Source organism: Ictalurus punctatus, chromosome 2 (assembly GCF_001660625.3).
Source record: "Ictalurus punctatus breed USDA103 chromosome 2, Coco_2.0, whole genome shotgun sequence".
Taxonomy (NCBI): domain Eukaryota; kingdom Metazoa; phylum Chordata; class Actinopteri; order Siluriformes; family Ictaluridae; genus Ictalurus; species Ictalurus punctatus.
This window is the reverse complement of record NC_030417.2, coordinates 33,946,604-33,964,612: the sequence shown is the minus strand read 5'-3', so window position 1 is coordinate 33,964,612 and position 18,009 is coordinate 33,946,604. Positions and strand designations below refer to the sequence as shown.

Genomic DNA, 18,009 nt, shown 5'->3' with positions numbered 1-18,009 from the left:
CAAAATCCCCTGCACTGGTTTTACACATACAATATTTATGTAAATATGACTGGACACAAACGAACCCTGTAGGATTTAATTAAACCGTAGCATTATTCATACTCTCATGTAATGGCATTTATCCACTTTAAGAGACACAGAACAGAGCCAGATATATTTTTTAAAATATATATCTTTATTAAGAAATACATTTTTTTTTTTTTTTTTTTTAGGAATAGAATCCTTAAAATATTAGGTAGCTGCTTATAATGTAAATTTATTTAAATACATAAACTTAGATCACATTCATATTCACAGAACATTGTGTGTTTTATATATTTTCTTTCATTTTTTTCTTCCTTTTTTTTTGTATTTTCACGCTTGTTGGCTTGTTCACTGTTAGTTGCTTGAATGTTTTGTTGTAATTCCTTTCATGAGACATAATTGTGCTCATTCTTTAAAGCCAGTTCTTTCTCATTTCATCTACTTGTCAGCTTTCTGTGTCTTAGTCCCATCTCTTAGACACCAGGTTCTCTTCTTTCTCTAGAGAGACAAAAGACATGCATGTAAGACACCAAGTATACAGGAGGTTTAGCTCCGAGCCAGTGATCATTACCATCCACTTTAGTCGGCCATGTTCATGGAAGCACCGAGTAATTTAATTGCATTTTGTTACCCCATGCAAATGGAAATAATCCATAACTCTAAATGAAATCTAATATTAGGAGCCTTAGTCATTCATTATATACTCAAACACACTCTCATATCCTTTTTGTACACTGGATATGATTTGCCATTTCCAAAGTCCACATCAACCAGACTGCATGATGACAGTGCAACAGTGCATTTACATTGACAACAATAATCCACTATTAACTCGATTAAGACGATACTCTGATTAAGAAACTAGCATGTAAACAGCAATTTTTAATTACTCCGATTAAAGTCATACTCGAAGTAAACACAAATCGAATTAAGACGTGGAGTACTCCTGTTTTAGTCGCATTATCGACATGTATTACAGACATGTACACACCTTAATCACACTATTAACGTCGTGTGTGAGTTTTCACCGCATTTTGCGACAGGACACGTACACGCACGGCAGCGCTCAACCGTTTTACGGCAAACGAGAGCACGGCTGCGTCCCAAACCGCGTACTTGCCTACTATAGGCCTATAGCAGGCGAAAGTATCTCGGCTACTATATAGAAGGTAAATACGCAGTTTTGGGACGCAGCCCACGGCTTCAAGCATTTGTCTATTAGCACGTATAGCATGACAAATAATTAACCGCACTGGAAGCGTTCGTAAAACTGAAAAATAAAAATACCCAAAACTATATATACGGTACCATAACGAAGACGAACTGTATGTTAATACGTGAAATTCTGGAAGGACGTCGGACAGCGTGGTGCGGTGACGTAATGACGTGTGATGTTAATCTAATTATGTTTTATAACATGTAAAACGGGTACATGAAAGGAGTATTCTAAAAGCGACTCATGTAAACACCTTAATCACAATATTATCTTACTCAGAGTAAGGTCAATAATTAGATTACTGCTGTCCATGTAAACAATGTTGAATATTTGATGTGCCAATGTGAAATAATGCATCCATAAAAAACACACAACACTAACATACATACTCACTTAGCAGCCTTTTTTTGGCACACAGGAACACACAGACAGATCTTAAGCTTAGGAAAAGGACAGGGCGGATTGTGGGATACCTTGCATTGTTACAGCAATTGTGAAGGGAACAGTATTAGGCTGGAATAAAATCATGAAGGAGATGAGAGGAGAAGGTAAGGAATGAAAGTGAAGTAGTTGAGGTGAGTGAGGTTCAGGAAAGGGAAGAGGAAAAGACATAGAGGGCAATAGAGTTGTAAAGGAGGGAAGGGAGCATCCTAGTAAATTAGCATTTCTTAACATTTAGTCTGATTAGGAAAATTGTTTTAAACATTTAAGATGAAGACTCTTACTTGAACACTTTGGTATAATATGAATGTTCCGTATAATCAGTTTTTATTGATTTATATTGACTGTTAAGGAGTTCACTTACGTTCCAAGTAGGTGCGAGAGATGTACTTGAGCACCTCATCGATGAGGATGACGGGAAGAGAGAGCTTCAGCACTATCATCCACTGTTCCAGATTCAGATGAGTCAACTTGAAAATCATCTGTAGTGCAAAAGAAATCAGGATGGGGGCAAATACTATATGGCAATGTAGGTGTGTCTATGAGTACATTTATTTATTTATATATATATATATATATATATATATATATATATATATATATATATATATATATATATATATATATATATATATATATATATATACACACACACACACACACATGGGTATATCTATGAGTATGTATATGAAAATGTAGGTGTGTCTATGAGTATGTATATGGTATGTGAGTATGTACATTTCTTTTGCAATCAAGAAAATGTAGAAGTAGAAATGTAGATTTGTTAAATTGTGTCTTTAGGGGAATGAATTGGCAGTGGGACTCACAGGCAGAGGATCGACATAGATGATCATAAAGTGTAGGGACATCGACAGGGACATTGCAGCCACCAGCCAGAGGTTGCTCCAGGGTGGCATACGTATCAGGGACTGGTTCTCCGACAAGCTGCACACACATACAAAGGTTATGCAGGATATTTGTACTGAAAAAAAACATCAAGATACCAAGATATTAAACCACAAGTTCCCAACTCTAGTCATGGAGTACCTTCTGCTGATCCATTTGAGTGTTTTCCTTGCTCTAACACGCCCACTTCAATTACAGTATGAATATGTTTATAATCAGATTTGCTTACAAATGGCTTTGCCTTTGTATTTTCTTTGCTTTGAACTAAGAATCATTACTCACAGTTCTTTAGGGTTATTTTTAATAGCATGCAAGCGGTGACTATCACTAACACTAGTTTTGATGCAAATTTACATACAACTGGCGTAATTGAAAACGTGGTATTATTGTCAAGCTCATGTTTTTTGGTATAATGGCAACATAAAAACTTGTACTTTGGAGTGAACTGTGAACTTTTGAGTTACTGTGCTGTCAAGTCTAATTCAAAAACCATACTAGGCTCGTTTCAAACTGTTGTCTTTTTAGCTCTGTCCAGTTGTATGAGACAGCTACATTTTCAACTTCTTAACTTCAAACCTTTATTTTTACCTTGGGGATGCAAACATTTGCAGTCAACCATAATCTGGACAATTTTCAGGATGGATATATCAGTGCTAACATGGATTTCTTCCTGTATAATGCGTTGCTACTTTGTGTGAGATGATTTCCTTCTAAATGAATGACTGTTGAGCAGTTTTATTGAGGTGGCAGACAGTAAAGCATCAAAAGTTTGTTTCAGTCTGACCTGTTGAGGGCGTTGCACATCTCAATGGTGACCAGCACAGACAGGGCCATGGTCATCGGGGGAGCAGACTCAAACACCTCACATTCAATGTCAGCGAAGTCCTCATTCTCTTCAGTGCACTGCATGAAGTGGGACTGAGGAACACAGGGCCATGCAGTGAGTACTATTGGAGTTGGCCATCTGATTAAAAAGCCATGTAAAATTGACCAATCTTTTAAAATGTAAACTTGCTCAGCTCATTAATATGCCATTTATAGAGTTTAGAACATGCTTGGAGCAAAGGAAGCAACTCTTATTTGCAGTAAAGTGTTAGGAAACACTGTATAAGGCTATGTGGTAGTAATTCGGAGGCTGAACTCACCAGTTGGTAGAAGGTCACCATTGGGCCTTCCTCACAGTAAATGAACCACCATGCAGCAGCAGCCACAGTAGCAGCTCCAACATAACCTGAAGGAGAACAAAAAGGGAAGTACAGACACCCAAAGATGAGTTAATGAAGTATATCATTCCTTGTAGATAGCAGGTGGTTCAGTGGTTAGGGTTCTGCACTATATGCAGTTTATGTTGCTGAGATCAAGAATAAGGCGAGATGCATATCAGATCTGTTTTTAAACATTTCTAATTTGATTGTACAGTCTAAGCTGGAGACATTATCTGTCATTATCATATTTTGGAACTATTTTCGGTCCGTAAAGTAATGGTAACTGCATTACGGTACCTCCAATGGCCAGGTATCTGAAGAAGAGCCAGCCAGAAATTAGTGGTTCTCTGGGAGATCGAGGAGCCTTTCCCATGATATCCAAGTCAGGGGGGTTAAAACCCAGAGCAGTAGCAGGTAGACCATCAGTGACCAGATTCACCCACAACAACTGCACTGGGATCAGGGCCTCAGGCAGACCAAGAGCAGCAGTCAGGAAGATACTGATAGGGAAAGAGGATAGGGAAGTTTATAATAGTTTCAGTAGTTAAAATTAGTCTTTAATGTATTCGGATTGCTTGATGTCATCATGAGGAAAGTGGGATAACACAGGAACAGTTCTGAGTGAGAACTGAGATTGCAATGTTACTCACCAGACAACCTCTCCCACATTGGAGGAGATAAGGTAGCGGATGAACTGCTTCATATTGTTGTAGATGGCTCTGCCTTCCTCAACAGCAGACACGATAGAAGAGAAGTTGTCATCGGCCAGGACCATCTCAGAGGCTGACTTGGCAACGGCTGTACCAGAGCCCATGGCAATACCAATCTCTGCCTTCTTCAGGGCAGGAGCATCATTCACACCATCACCAGTCTGTTGAAGGACATTACGTTTTTATTTTTAAAAGCTGAACATACTGACTTATTGCTGGAATAGGAAATGTGCTGGAAACCATCAGAACAGCAATGACGAGAACTCCATAGGGACTCCATAGGAATAGCTGACTATATATAAGTCTATATCATACATAAGGATATCTTGTTGACATATAATTCAAATGTGCTAAATTCCATTTAAGCAGCATGAAGATATCTATAAATTAATATATTGTAATTGTAACCTAGTAAAGGTCTACTGTTGAGGATGCTCTGAGAGTTTTGTAGCCCTCTCACCATGGCTGTGATCTCATCATAACTCTGCAGGAATTCTACAATCTTGCTTTTGTGAGAAGGCTCGACACGGGCATAGCAGCAGGCCTTTCGCACCGCCTCTCTCTGTTGTGTCAGGGGTAGGTCATCAAACTCTCGACCTGTGAAAGCACGCCCAGTGACATCTTCATCCTCTCCGAAGATGCCAATACGACGGCAGATAGCCACAGCAGTGCCCTTGTTATCACCTGTGAGAGAGGGAGAAGATGTTGTAGTTCTACAGGGCTGATAATGGGATAATGAAGGAGGAGAAACAGGACATGTCAAAGAGTGAGAAATAGTGGAAGAAGATCTTGTGCAAGATCTAGTATAGATTAAAAAGTAGTAGAAAGTTGATATGTAGGAAGCGATGCTTCTCACCAGTGATCATAATGACTCGGATGCCAGCAGCCTTGCACAGCTTGATGGAGCCCATGACCTCTTTGCGAGGGGGATCCAACATGCCAACACATCCCACAAAGGTGAGATCAGTCTGAGGAGCATAGAAAAGCTTGGTGAGGTCGGTGGAGATTAGATCTTAACAGCATCCAAGAATACACTCTTAAAAATGTCATAACATACATAGATGTTCTACCAGTGGCATTCATCAGGTTCTACCCCTTTTTTGTTAGAACCTGCTCTTTCATCTATCTATCTACTCACCTCATAGTCAGCAAACTTAGTGGCATCCTCCAACTTCATCTCCTCTTTCCTCAGAGGGGAGTCTCGAGTGGCCAGAGCCAGGCAGCGCAGGGTGTCGCGGCCAGTTCCCCATTCCTTAATCACAGCCATGATCTTTTCTTTCACAGGGCCAGTCAGGGGTATGCGTGTAGATCCCACACGCACATACGCACATCTGTCAACCACACCCTCAGGAGCACCCTGCATGAAGATTTGTTAAGAGAAGGTTCAGTGAGTGCATATTTTGACTATAAATGTTTGTCAAAAGGTTCACTAACCTTGACAAACATCTTATTGCCAAGAGACGCCTTGGAGGGCTTGGATGGAGAGCAGTAGACAGACATGGACTTCCTGTCACGGGAGAATTCCAGTGTGAACTCCTTCTTCATCAGCTGCTTGATTACCTAGTGAAGAAGCCAGAGGTAACACAATTAGACAAAGTAGAATCCTTTTAGAAAGCTAGAACTCTCTGAAGACCCACTAAGTAACCCTTTTCTAAGAGTGCAATGATAAGGGTTTCATACAGTCCACATCTTTTAAAAATCATTTTGTAGAATTTTGAAATGTGATCCAGCAATTTTTACAGGTGTAAAAGAAAAACTGGTGTACAATGAGAAATTTCGAGAATTAAGGTGTAGTGGATTATTTGGCATTGTTATAACCCATGAAATGCCGAAGTAATATAATAAAATAGTACAGTAATCATACTTACAGTGCAACAGGCATTGGCTCGCTCCACCTTGGACAGGCCACGGACTTCAGTGTTGAACACATTCATCTTTTCCACCAGGCAGCAGAGTGCAGTCTCAGTGGCTTCACCTACCTTCTCATAGATTCCCTTAGACTATCAGACAGAAAGAATACATTTTCATACAACCCCAATTCCAAAAAAGTTGGGACAGTATGGAAAATGCTAATAAAAACAAAGAGGAGTGATCTGTAAATGTACTTTGAGTTGTATTTAAACAAACAAAAAAAAATGTATAAAGACAAGGTATTTGATGTTTTACCTAATCGACTGCATAGTTTTTTGAAGGTAAACGTTTATTTTGAAATTGATGCATGCAACATGTTCCAAAAAAGTTGGGACGGGCAGTTTAGGACTAATAGCGATGTGACAAGTTGAAATAAGAAGGTGATGTGAAACAGGTGAGGCAATCGTCTAATCATAGTATATAAGGAGCCTCCAAAAAAGACCTAGTCCTTCAAGAGCAAGGATGGGTCGAGGCTCACCAATCTGCCAACAGATGCTTCAACTAATAATCCAACACTTGGAGAACAACATTCCCCAAAAACAAATCAGTAGGATTTTGGGCATTTCACCTCCTACAGTGCACAATATAGTGAAGAGATTCAAGGAATCTGGTCAAATCTCTGTGCGTAATGAGCAAGGCTGAAAACCACTTCTGAATGTGCGTGATCTTCGATCCCTCAGACATCACTGTGTAAAAACTGTCATGAGTCTGTAATGGATATCCTGACCTGGGCTCGGGAATACTTTGGGAAACCTTTTTCAGTCGACACCATTAGCCGCTGCATCCACAGATGCAAGTGAAGGTTTTACTATGCAAAGCAGAAGCCTGTCATCAACACTGTCCAGAAGCACCGCCGACTTCTCTGGGCTTGGTCTCATCTGAGATGGACAGTAGCACAGTAGAATTGTGTTTTGTGGTCTGATGAGTCAACATTTCAAATAGTTTTTGGACAAAACAGCCGTCGTGTTCTTAGGGCCAAAGAGGCAAAGGACCATCCAAGCTGTTATCAGTGTCAAGTCCAAAAGCCAGCGTCTGTCATGGTACAGGGGTGTGTCAGTCCACATGGCATGGGTAACCTGCACATTTGTGAGGGCAGCGTTAATGCAGAAAGATATGCACACATTTTGGAGCAACATATGCTGCCATCCAGAGCAGGGCAACGCCAAACCACATTCTGCCTGGATTACAAGCGCATGGTTGCGTAAGCAGAGCGTGTGGGTGCTAGCATGGCCTGCTGCAGTCCTGACCTGTCTCCGATTGAGAATCGGCACATTATGGAGCGCAAAATAAAGCAACGAAGACCCCATACAGTCACGCAGCTGAAGAAATGCATAATAGATGAATGGGAGAAATTTCCACTTGCTAAACTTAACCAACTGGTGTCTTCAGTGTCCAAATGCTTAATGTTATTAAAGTGTTATTAAAAGAAAAGGTGATGTTACAAAGTGGTAAACAGTCGACTGTCCCGACTTTTTTGGAGTGTGTTGTAGTCATCAGATTTGGAATGAGTGTATATTTTCAAAATTAAATTAAATTCACAAAGTAAAACATCAAATTATGTGTTTTATAATGTGCTTTCAATTTAGTACAGGATGTACTGTTGAATTTTCAAATGACTCTTTTTGTTTGTTTGTTTTTTTGCATTTTCCATACTGTCCCAACTTGGGGTTGTAGTAGAGACAACTGGAGCAGAATAGAGACCAAAAATAAAGACAAAACTTTACCATTACAAGCACTTCATATGAACATTAGCAAGGAATTGAAGAAAAGTTATGCAGGAAAGTGAGTATGTGGGAGAGAAAGTGCTGACCTCATTATAATCCAGAGAGGAGTCGTTACACAGGGCACAGATGGTAGCCAGCTCAACCAGCCCATCATACTGGCCACATTTCACTGGAAGACCACTTTTAGTTCTGTAGAGTGTGTCTCCATAATCAGTATGCATATATTTTTTTGTTTTGTACATATTTGCCCAGTAATTTGTTGTTTACTTACACTTCTCCTTCAGGTGTGTATTTTGAGCCAGAGATATCATATTGATCAAGAGTCACATTGTCCCCTTCCACCTTCTCAATGATGAACATCTAAACAGACAATTTAGACACTTTTATTAGGATTATATTTTTATAGTAACAAATTTGAAGAAGAAAAAAAAGACACACTTTGCTCACAGTGTATCTGCTACAACAAAAGAACTGAGCCAAGTCTAATTTTTCTGCTCTGAACCTTATTCCAATTACAGAAAATACTGTCTGTGGTGGATCCTCACATATCTTGGAATAATCACATCAGTTTCAATCAGCATACAGTACGACTAATAAAACTGAATTGAAATGAAATATAATTGATTTGATATCTATAAACACTGTTTGTAATCTAAAACTTGGAGTACTTCATGTTGTTTGCCCCCCCCCCTTCTCCTGTTGTGACATTGTAATTTATTTTAATATAATGTTTAAACCAGTTTCTTTACCAAGCTACCAACCACCAACAGCAACCAAACCAACAGGAGTATAGTTAATACCTCCAAAATTATAGGTCTCCCTATTCATAACATATGCATCGTAACAACTGAACCATCTTGCAAAAGACTTATGTGATGCCCCAAGACACTGAGCATCCCTTACGTCTATGCACTTCTGTCTTCTTTCTGATACAAGACATACTGTAAGCTTAATCTTTGAAGTAAGAGCTTTTTTTCCATCAGGAGTATGCTTATGAGTATGTCTAAATGAACAGAGGCAAAAGAACCAAACATTAATATGTTTAACCTGCATTCTTTGGTTACAAAAAAGTTCCATGTAGTAATAAAGAACTTGTTGGTTTGTCCATGTCTTTAAAGGTTCTATGTAAGTCCATACATCTATGTAGAAGGATTTTCCTTTCAGAAAAGCAACCATGAACTATCCAAAGAACCACAGAGGCTCCTTTTTCTAAGAGTATAACTTAATCCAATAGAACCCAGCAGATCCTTGTTAGAAACCATTAACCATTAATTATACTTCTTTAAAAGTATAGAGTAGGCTCACGTAGTTTAGGTTCCACTGAGTTAGATCACACAACTCAAGAGTTATCCCAAAGGAGTTCTACTTGAAACAGTTTCTGAAAGAACAACACTTTGTTGCCAGGTTCTTGTATGGATTTCTAAGGGTTCCTTCATGGTTTGGACAAACCAACGATTTTTTTAGGGTGCTAGATGAAATAAATGTCTGTTTTATTAGGTTTGGCTAGGTTGTGTTAGATTATCTTAGGCTCAGTTCAGGTTCCTTTGGGTTACGTTCAGTTAGGTTAGTTTCTGTTACATACTGCTGGAATCTAAAAGAAATGGGTTCACAAATTCTTTGTATCTTTAGCACCCCAAAGGATTCTATGGTCTGTCCCTAAAAACCCTTACAACAAAACATGTCTATTTCAGGAACATCTCAAATAGAACCCCTTTACACAGCTACAACTATTAACAGTCCAATTAATGCTTGCCAAACTCTTTTTTTCTAATGAAACTTAACCTAATCAAACTTAGCTAAATTTAACCTTACCAAACCTAACCTGTGTGTGTTACCCACCTTGGTCACACACATCTGGTTGGTGGTCAGAGTGCCAGTCTTGTCAGAGCAGATGACTGAGGTACAGCCCAGCGTCTCCACAGATGGTAGAGAGCGCACAATGGCATTCTTCTTTGCCATACGGCGTGTGCCCAGAGCCAAGCATGTAGTAATCACAGCAGGAAGACCTACCAACCCCCAGTCAGATACAGAAAAGAATCCATTAAACAAGACTACATGCAACCCAATGTAAAGCAGAGCTACTGTTACGTCCCTGAAGTTGATTTTTTCACGTCCCAATGCGTTTTATTGCTCTTAATCTATAACAAATTTTCAGCATTTATATTAGGCATGTCATCATTTTTAGCAGTTTATAGTTGCATTTAATGTTGTGGAACATCTGTGAAACAAGTTAGTTCCTGTTATCTTTTACAATATAGGTTAATAGTAGCTTGTTTCTGAGAAACCTAAAAGAGCAAACTCTTCTGTCCTGAAGACTTTCCTGTGGTGGAAAAACTACTATTACAAAGCACTGACACTCCTTTCATAAATGTTAAATAAATGTCTCCCAACTTCATAATTTCATATGTTGTTCTTGTTGAATAACATTTTTAATGCATTTATTATTGGGCTTAGGTTATGTGGAGCATCCACCATACAAGTTATTCGCTGTTGCTATAGAAACAATAATGTATTAGAAAAACTGCATTAATTAAAACCTGTGATTTGCCTTGCTGCCTCCGCCTTTTGTTAGAGCTGGAACTGTCTGACCAATCAGAATGAAGAATTCTACAGGGATGTGGTATAATAGTCATTAGTATCTCACCCTCAGGGATGGCAGCCACAGCCAGGGCCACAGCGATTTTAAAATAATAAATGGCGCCACGGATCCAGGAGCCACCGTGAACGGGGTCATTGAAGTGGCCAATGTTGATGAGCCACACGGCCACACAGATGAGCGAGATGACCTTTGAGAGCTGCTCTCCAAACTCATCCAACTTCTGCTGCAGTGGCGTCTTCTCCTGTTCAGTGGCTGCCATCTGGTCACGGATCTTTCCAATCTCTGTGGAGACGCCGGTGGCCACAGCTACACCAATGGCTTTTCCTGCAGCGATGTTAGTTCCCTGTACAGGATAGACATAAATGGGTTAGTTAATATACAATTGATGAAGATGGTAGGCTATAGAAAGGAGGAGGTGTGGATAGATGATGAAAACTGCAGATATTTTGTAAGGAAGACTGATAAACAGATGTGTAGTTACATACTCGAAATGGTTAATGGAGAAATGGTTAAAGGGCTGATGTGAGATAAAATGAATGAATATTGAATGGTAATGAAAGAGAGACTCACAGAGAAGAGCATGTTCTTCTTGTCCTGATTGACGGCTCTGGGGTCAGGTACAGCCTCTGTGTGCTTAATCACACTCACAGACTCACCTATAAGAAACGGAGAGTTACAGGTGTTTATTGGTGGTTAACAATATTATTTGACTTCATTGTATGTATAAATGTCTGACTAAATGTCAGACTGCAACCTTTTATAGTGGTTAATGTCTTTAATGTTATATGTCTAGGAGCCTGTACCAGTAAGGATGGACTGATCAACACGCAGAGTTGTGGATTTGATTGAAGTGATTCTGATATCAGCAGGGACTTTATCACCAACTGCAGGAAAGAGAGAACACACACACACACACATATTACTACTACTACTACTACTTCTACTATTATTACTATTACTCCTATTACTACTAATACTTCTACTACTATTACTATTACTGTTACTACTTCTACTATTATTATTATTACTACTGCTACTACTACTACTACTACTACTACTACTTCTACTACTACTGCTGCTAGTAGCACTATTACTACTACTACTTCTATTACTACTGCTACTAGTACTATTACTACTACTACTAGTACTATTATTACTACTTCTTCTACTACTACTACTACTACTACTACTACTACTACTGCTAATAATAATAATAATAATAATAATAATAATAATAATAGGATGTTTTCACTGTCTAGGCTTTACCTATATATAATAGGTGATAATTATAAAAATATATATATATATATATATATATATATATATATATTTTTATTCCAGGTCTGATTTCTTTTTTTGTTTTTTTGTTTTTTGTTTTTGCTGTTGTTGTTTTGGTCTTCATCAGACCAACAATGGAAGAGAATTTCTAAAAAAAAAAAAAAAAAAAAAAATTCCAGCTGAAACTGATGATTCATAAAAAATGTGTGGCCTCATAATCCTATAATAATCTTTTATATTTACAAGTTACAAAGTTATACAAAGATTATCGTACAGTTATATCGTTATAGTTATATAAGATAAATACATTTTTGGGAATGTATTAGGAAAAATTGAGCTTGAAGAGAGGTAGATAGACAGAGAAAAAGAACACACTGAGTCTGCAAAAAGCCATGAACCAGCTGACAACAGAGAGAAAAGAGTGATGAGGAGTGAACAGGTGGGAGAATGAAAGAGAAGGAGAGAGAGAGAGAGAGAGAGAGAGAGAGCGAGAGAGAGAGAGAGAGAGAGAGAGAGAGAGAGAAAGAGGGATTGAGAAGGGGCAAGTGGAAGACAGGTGCTGGGCCATATTTATACACTAGCTTTATACACCGTGCTCTTGATGAGATCTCTTAACCTTCTCTGATCCCTTTATTCCCCCTCTTTCTCCCTCTCTCTATCTCTCTTTCTTTTAATTCCCTTTTACACACACACTTATTCTGATTACTGTAAAAGAATAGTTTAACTCCCTCAAGGACGAGTATCATAGGTGGCCATGTTGGTCATCTGTGTTGGTATTTCCCATTTTAGGTTTGATGAAGCCAGTGATTTGTGTGTGTGTGTGTGTGTGTGTGTGTGTGTGTGTGTGTGTGTGTGTGTGTGTGTGTGTGTGTGTGTGTGTGTGTGTGTGTGTGTGTGTGTGTGTGTGTGTGTGTACCTGACACTTCCACAATGTCTCCAGGGACGATCTCCCTGGCCTTGATCCTCTGCACGCTCTTCCTGTCAGCTCGGTACACCTTGCCCATCTCTGGCTCATACTCTTTCAGAGCCTCAATGGCGCTCTCGGCGTTGCGCTCCTGAGGAAGGAAGTATTCATCCAAAGTCATTCCTTATTTCCCACCCCCTCCCTTTACTGCACAGAGCCCTTCTTCTTCCCCTGGCATGCATAGTTTCCAGATGAGCACTGTTATGTCCATATGGACCTTACTGAAATCTGACCAGCCTTCTATACCATGACAATAAGGCTACTTTATTACAAGCCTTCAAGAGCCTAAGGATCTACTGGGATTCACATTTGACCATTGCACCACAAAAAGATACCATATTCCCTTTCCAGTCTCTGCATATGTATAGTCAGTTTAAAAAGTCTTGACCCTTTGTGAAAATGAATCCTCATGCAGAACATATCAGGGTCCTTCATGTTCTTAGGTTTGTGCATGTGGACTCCCTGGTTCAACCCACATGTTTTAAAATATATGATGACTAAGGTTGCCATTGTTACATTTTGTACTCCTGCTATTATTTCTGTGTTGATTTTGATACATTTTGCATTTGATCTAAGAATGATCAAGTATTAACCTCCTGCAGAGGCAACCTGGTTTTGGGAAAAATAATGAAAATCATCAATAATTCACAGTCTGTTTGTACAGGGCTTTTCGTTGTATGCCGTTATTGTTTTTTCTTTTCACTAATGATCAAGACGGTACTGTGGCCAACATGTTGGCTGGAACAATGATGACAGACTGTATGTTTATGTGTACTCTACATCTCAAATTTTCAACTGTTCCAGACTTTTCGTCCTTTTTTTTTTAATCAATCCCCTGATCGTGCTTATTAGTATTTTAACTGCTTATTTTGCGTCTTTTGCTTTCTTTCCAGTTTGTCTCCATATATACCTCAGGAAAACAAACATTTTTCAGCACTCAACACAACACAACACATATTTAAAATAGTAAAGACAGAGTGTCCAATTTTTTGGGATTTATTTTTGTTTTATTTAGGGATGCCAATATTTGTGCCACATCTTTTTTGGAGAAAATTATGAGAACGTTAAGTTTCTCCAGTTTTTTAAATGGAAATTTGGAATTGTTTGGAGTTTATGTTTAAAAAAGATTTATTTTATACATCCACTTATGCTTATTCTTTTTTAAAAGTGCTGAGAGAGAGAGAGAGAGAGAGAGAGAGAGAGAGAGAGAGTGAGTGAGTGAGAGAGAGAGAGACCTCACCTGCCAAACACCGACCACAGCATTGGCAATAAGGATGAGCAGAATAACGAAAGGCTCAACGAAGGCAGTTACAGTTTCCTCGCCCTCCTCAAACCACGCCAGAACCTGAGGTGCAATGAGAAAAACTCCTCAGAATAACATCATAACAGCAATAATCTGTGTGTTTGTTTGTGTCACAGTAAAGGTGTTATTTCCCCACCCTAGTAAAGCAACAAGAAAGAGAGAAGACATTCAGTCCTGAATACTCTATTGTATCACAATCATTATTCATATATCTTTCTTATCTTCTTGACCCCATCTTCTCTTCGCACCATGAACATATCCGGCATCGCATACTCCCTTCTAATTCCTCTCCCTCTTTCTCTGTCTGTTTCTCTGTGATGGAGAGATGGTGTGAGAACAGCTGCTCCGGCTCATTGTGTCTTCCTCCTGAATCTCTCACACACAGCACTTATTTTATGGCACATTAACACCAGCTCTCTGGAATACCTTCTCTCCTTTGCTCTATTCTTTGTTTCTATCTCTGTCCCTCTACCAAGTAATCCTCATATCTTGCATCCCTGACCTTTTGTACATGGGTCCTGTTCCTCAGCCTGGCTTTAAATAATGATCGCCTTTTTTCTTTAAACCCCCCCCCCCTTCCGTCCTGTCTTTCTTTCTCCAGCCGTTTATGGCCACAATGTCAGCTGTTCTGGCACAGAGGAGAATTAGTGTTGCATAGTCACCCCCATGATCACACTTCAAAACAAAAAGTGGCGGAGCAAAAGTGTGAGAGAATGATGGTCTCTGATTGGTGACCATTTTGTAACACCACAGATGTGACTTATGGGTAAAGTAGTTTTTCAGCAAATCAAAGTTGTACCAGATTTTTCCAAATATTGTCATTACGAGGCATCATAAAGGACCATTACTATTTAAGACTGTCACCAGTAAAAAAAAATAAAAAATCACCAGTACACCACTAGCAAGAAACAATAAACAGTCACGCTTTAGAAGTAGACACAAAATCCTACATACACTTCTAGAGACTTGTACGATGAAAAAATGTTGTATTTGATTAATCGTTAACATACTGTATAAGATGCAAAACTTTATACTTGTTAAAAGCTGTACAAGCACATATATCTTCTAAAATTCTCAGATCTGTTAAAAATAGTACGTAGCATGTGTGAAACTATATCCCTGTGAAGTCTAACACTTCTGCCATACATCACGCTTCTGAACTTGTTGTTTACCCACAATGCATTGCTCAGGGCTAAAGGGTGAAGAGGTCACTTTTTGATGGACAGGAGGGCTTGGGCATGCAACAAATGTGTCCCTGCCATTCACATCAGTGTTAACTATGCCTATCTGTGTCTGAGTATGAAGTCCTGCTTCCTTTTAAGTGCACTACACACCCACAATTGGCACCTCACTTTCAACAATAGCCTCTTTCTTTTCATCCTGTAAAGGATGGGTAAAAGCAGTTTGTATTTTATTTAAGGGGGAAAATACTGGGGGAAAACTACAGGTTGCTTATGAATTCAGATACAGCCCACTCAGTACATCAGTGTTATTTTCTTAATTGATTTTTATAGTTTATTTTTATTTTTACATAAATAAAAGAGGTGATATTGATTTACTTACAAAAGAGATGCAGGCAGCTAGCAGCAGGATCCTGACCAACAAATCCTCAAACTGCTCCGCCACCAGCTCCCAGATCGATTTACCTACCAGAAATTGAGAAAGTAAACATGTTTGTATTTATGAATGCTGGAACTACTTAATACTGTATTTAAACTACTGAAAGCTACAGTTAAATCCCAAGGTAGTTGAGTTTGTAAAGTGTAGAATATTCCCATTCCATTTTTTATGAGACTGATACTGATAAGTTCTGGTAGCGTATCTGGTGGCATGTTTATTTGGTGTTTATTGTATTTTGCTATACCACAGCACTGTTAAATTCTTGATTCTGATTGGTCAAATAGTATCAATTATTTTATATAGCAGCTCTGACAGTAGTTCCGGCTGCAATTCAAATCACGGATTTATTTAATGCACTTCTTGTAATCTATTAATAATGTCTCGTTTCTATAGTAACAGCTTGTTCACAGGAATTTAAACTGGCAGATGCTCAACATCATATAAGCCTAACAATAAACGGATATAAAAAGTGTTGCTATTTTCTTGCTTATTAACTTCTAGGAAAAAAAAGAGAAAAAAGAAGACTGACCCTTCTCTCCGTATCTCATTGATTATTTTCCTATAACACTGTGATTCATCATATTTCATTCCATACTCAGTGTATATATCAGCTAATAATTTTGAAAATTGCTTGCAAGAAGGAGCAGAGTAAGCACACACACACAAAAATCATTCACCTTCCTCAGCAGGCAGCTCTGTGATTCGTCAGTTGAGTCCAAGAGGCGGGATAAAGGAAATAATGCACAATAAAGATTATTAATGTGTACATTGTTACACATTCATATATTCAAGTCATATTCATTATTGTCTTGCGTAATTATTATGGTTAATTTTTTCTAGTGAATACAGCATTTATATTATCTTAATATGAGGCTTTGCCCTTTAGTCTCCAGCAGTCTTCATGCACATGGTTAAAGACCGCCCCTGATTTCTCTAGATGCCTTATTGATCTCTTAGTTGCCTTATAGATGTCTTATTTTTAATGAACTACTGCTGAATATCTCAACCTTTCTTTTTCTTTTAATATCGTTCATCATCAAGGCTTATTTTCCCCAAAACATCTACAGTTAATTGGATATCCAGACTTCCAGGCCTAAAGATTTGTGGATAAAATAAATGATAGCTTGGAAAACAGATGTTAGCTTGGATGTGTACTCCAAAGATAACAATGTAAGATATAATTACTCAAAGATCATTCTGGGTTTTTGGGGGTTTTTTTGCCATTATTCCATATTTTCTGTGCATTTCGACTTTGATCTTTTGTCTACTTAGGCTACAAGTCTGAGAGGACAACCTAAAAGACAATCTAAAGAGAAGTCTATCTCAAAAGAATGTTCTTCTTCGTCCTTATCTATGCATCCATCCATCCATCCAGCCATACATCCAGGTGTTCACGTGCCCCTCACCGTTATAGCCGAACTTGTCCAGGTTCCTCTTGACCTGGTCAGGTGAGAGGCCCGTGTTCTCACTGACACTAAAGTAGGATAGGCATGCAGCTGGCTCCTGGATGTGAGCATTCTCCATCCTCTCAGCTCAAGGGGAGGCTTTGCAAAAAACAAAAAAAACAAAACAAAAAAAAAAACAACAACCAAAGTTCAGATCCCAAATCAGAGCTCAGAAAGGTCCACCATGAAGTGGAAAAAGTAGGTCTAATTCCGTTAGAGACAGAGTTTACCCACCAACACTTTCTAAAAGTGTGGAAATTGGGACAAAATCAACAGCCCCAGTCGTTCGCTCTCTCTCCCCTCGCTCGCTCTTGCCTCCTCTCCTCCCTGGGCTGACAGAAAGTGCTAACTGTTGCTCATCTCCGTATGGTTTTATAAAGATATCGCAAAGCCACTTGCCTAGAGGCACACTTTTGCAAGACCCCCTATTGGCTGAGGTGGCATGCATATGGAGAAGGGGCAGGGTTTGGGATGAAGAGAGGTGACTGGAGTAATTTGGCAGCAACTGTGGGCCTGAGTGTATTTGTGTGTGAGAGGGGGTTAGCCTTGAAGCAGGGGTCTGAAAATGGTGTCTGTTTTTGGAACATACATGGTCAGTATAGGATGGAAGGCATGGAGTCAGGGATTGTGGTATTGAGTGGTGAGGGATAGGAGGCATAGTGA

At 39.0% G+C, this 18,009-nt stretch overlaps 1 protein-coding gene across 1 annotated transcript; it reads right to left on the bottom strand.

Annotated features, from left to right (window-relative positions):
* Nucleotides 1-154: 154 nt before the first annotated feature.
* Nucleotides 155-17,738, bottom strand: atp2a1 (ATPase sarcoplasmic/endoplasmic reticulum Ca2+ transporting 1). The gene is made up of 24 exons (XM_017452757.3): nt 17,581-17,738; nt 17,308-17,445; nt 16,579-16,596; nt 15,845-15,927; nt 14,219-14,323; nt 12,931-13,069; nt 11,540-11,620; nt 11,307-11,392; nt 10,782-11,079; nt 9,977-10,143; nt 8,409-8,497; nt 8,224-8,326; nt 6,371-6,502; nt 5,937-6,062; nt 5,641-5,859; nt 5,359-5,470; nt 4,963-5,186; nt 4,443-4,663; nt 4,090-4,292; nt 3,733-3,818; nt 3,372-3,505; nt 2,509-2,626; nt 2,046-2,163; nt 155-522 (listed from the first exon to the last, which is right to left on the bottom strand). Exons 2-24 carry the CDS (start codon nt 17,423-17,425, stop codon nt 485-487), a joined length of 3,018 nt encoding a protein of 1,005 aa, XP_017308246.2. The 5' UTR covers nt 17,426-17,445; nt 17,581-17,738; the 3' UTR covers nt 155-484.
* Between the last annotated feature and the right edge of the window lie 271 nt (nt 17,739-18,009).